This window comes from Zea mays, chromosome 10, assembly GCF_902167145.1.
Source record: "Zea mays cultivar B73 chromosome 10, Zm-B73-REFERENCE-NAM-5.0, whole genome shotgun sequence".
NCBI classification, from domain to species: domain Eukaryota; kingdom Viridiplantae; phylum Streptophyta; class Magnoliopsida; order Poales; family Poaceae; genus Zea; species Zea mays.
The window spans coordinates 92,814,840-92,816,776 of NC_050105.1; the positions used below are offsets into that span (position 1 = coordinate 92,814,840).

The following is a 1,937-nucleotide window of genomic DNA, read 5'->3' on the forward strand; positions in this document are numbered from 1 at the left end:
TGAGCTCGGAGGCACCCCTTCCTTGCCTTCCCACTGGTTCTCCGGTGGAAAGAGTGGATGCACCGGTCAGGACCTCGGATTTGTCGGATCCCCTAAATTTTCTTTTTAGGGAGCAACATACAATGGAGGTTTGATTCAATTTACAGTATACAGCAGTTTATTGTGTTTAGTACCTGTGCCTAGTACTTCATAGGTGTATTATCCTTTGGTTTCAGGTATTAGAAATTGATTGGGGGGCAATACAGATTGATGATAGATGGGAAGAAGGAGAACAACAGACTGCCTCAGAGTCAGTGCTTTATGATCGGTTAGGATTGCTAGCAGAAGATGAACGTGAAACTACTGAAAGGCAAGATGCTTTTACTAGTAGATCGTTTGGTGTCCGCGGAAGCGATGAAATTGATGATGAAACTGTTGCTTTGCCCTGCAATGATTGCATACCACAAGAAAGGGTATTTGTTTGCAACAGATCAAATCCAATAATGAAGATTGGTAGTTTGTACAAGGATATGAAAGAATTCAGGCTGGCTATGAGGCAGTATGCGATCAGTAATGAGTTCGAGTTAGGAATTGAGTCAAGCTCACCTTTCAGATATAGAGCTTATTGCAAAGGAGGTGATTGTCCATGGAGAATCAATGCAAGGCTACAGAATGCCGGGTCTCCCACAGTAGTGGTGAGTAATGTTTTAGCACACATTTATTGTACTCTCGATAGTGGATGAAATTAGGGAAGCTCACAATGATTCCTTTCTGTGTGCAGGTTACAGTAATCGTGGATCAGCACACATGCACTTCAAGTCCACATCGACGTCGACCACTAGGCGTTTCTTCCCCCTCGACGGAGCCGCCATCGGAGGAAGAGCACTATCGGAGGATCGAGCTCGACGGGAAGTGGCGGCGCCGTGGAAAGGGATGAGAGTTAGGTTTTCACCGAGGGGCGCCGTGGTTACAGCGAGGGGCAACAATGACTTTTACCGTAGGTAAGAAAAGGTTACAGAGGCCGGGACATTAACAGTACCAAAACGGCGCGGGGGTTTCGTCCATAATACCAAACTGGCGAAGCACGGTTGCGGAGTTATAAAGTGGCGAAGCCGCGCGACGAGAGTGTTACAAATTCAAATAACTCCGCTGCGAAGGGCACCAGTGAGGGCTTGTTCGGTTATTTTTAATCTATATGGATTGGAGGGGATTAATACGGATTGAGAAATATTTTGACTTATTAGGGATTGAAACCCCCTCAATTTATATGGATTGAGCTAGAACCGAACAAGCCGTGAGAGGGAGAACGCGTCGTGGGAAGAGTACGACCGGTGTTGATCTAGGTATAGCACATGTCGACGTGGTTCTCGGCGGTGACTGGATGAGCCATTGCGGGAGAGAGGAGGCGACGCCAACCTCGATGAAGCGGAGGAGCCGCCGATGCATCGCATGAGAAAGAATTGGGAGGAGCGCGATATGGTGGTGTTCGGGCAGATAAGATCTCCACCGAGGGCAGGCTCAAATGAGTCCAAAGGTGATATTTTCCTTTCCCCTCAAACTGATCCAAACTTCAGTTATTACACAATGTTCAGAACACTCCACTTCTTATCTCCACACTGATATTTTGAATCCCTCCATACTGGGATACTTTCTACGGCTGAGGCCTCTAGAACCTTTGTTGACCAGCCCAACCATATATCAACTCGAGCACACTAGAGAAACCAGCAGGGAGGGGAAAGATCTTCAATTTCCAATTCAGTAATGAACTCCACTAAAACAGCCTTACTGTCCAGCACAGCCCAGTCCAAACTTGATACTTCCCAATTGGGAGGGGCCTCTAGATCCTTGTCCATATACTTCCTCCATATCTCCAACTATACACACAAGTGCAACCATAACAGGGAGAGGGGATTCTTTTTCAGCTACTCAAACCAGCATTGCATCCACTGCATCAGGCT

The 1,937-nt window shown here is 46.9% G+C and overlaps 1 protein-coding gene across 1 annotated transcript; it reads left to right on the forward strand.

Moving 5' to 3' along the window:
* Positions 1 to 916, forward strand: LOC103642624 (uncharacterized). The gene is made up of 3 exons (XM_008665853.2): positions 1 to 128; positions 216 to 674; positions 761 to 916. The coding sequence occupies exons 1-3, from the start codon at positions 123 to 125 to the stop codon at positions 914 to 916; spliced, it is 621 nt and encodes a 206-aa protein (XP_008664075.2). The 5' UTR covers positions 1 to 122.
* Positions 917 to 1,937: the final 1,021 nt, after the last annotated feature.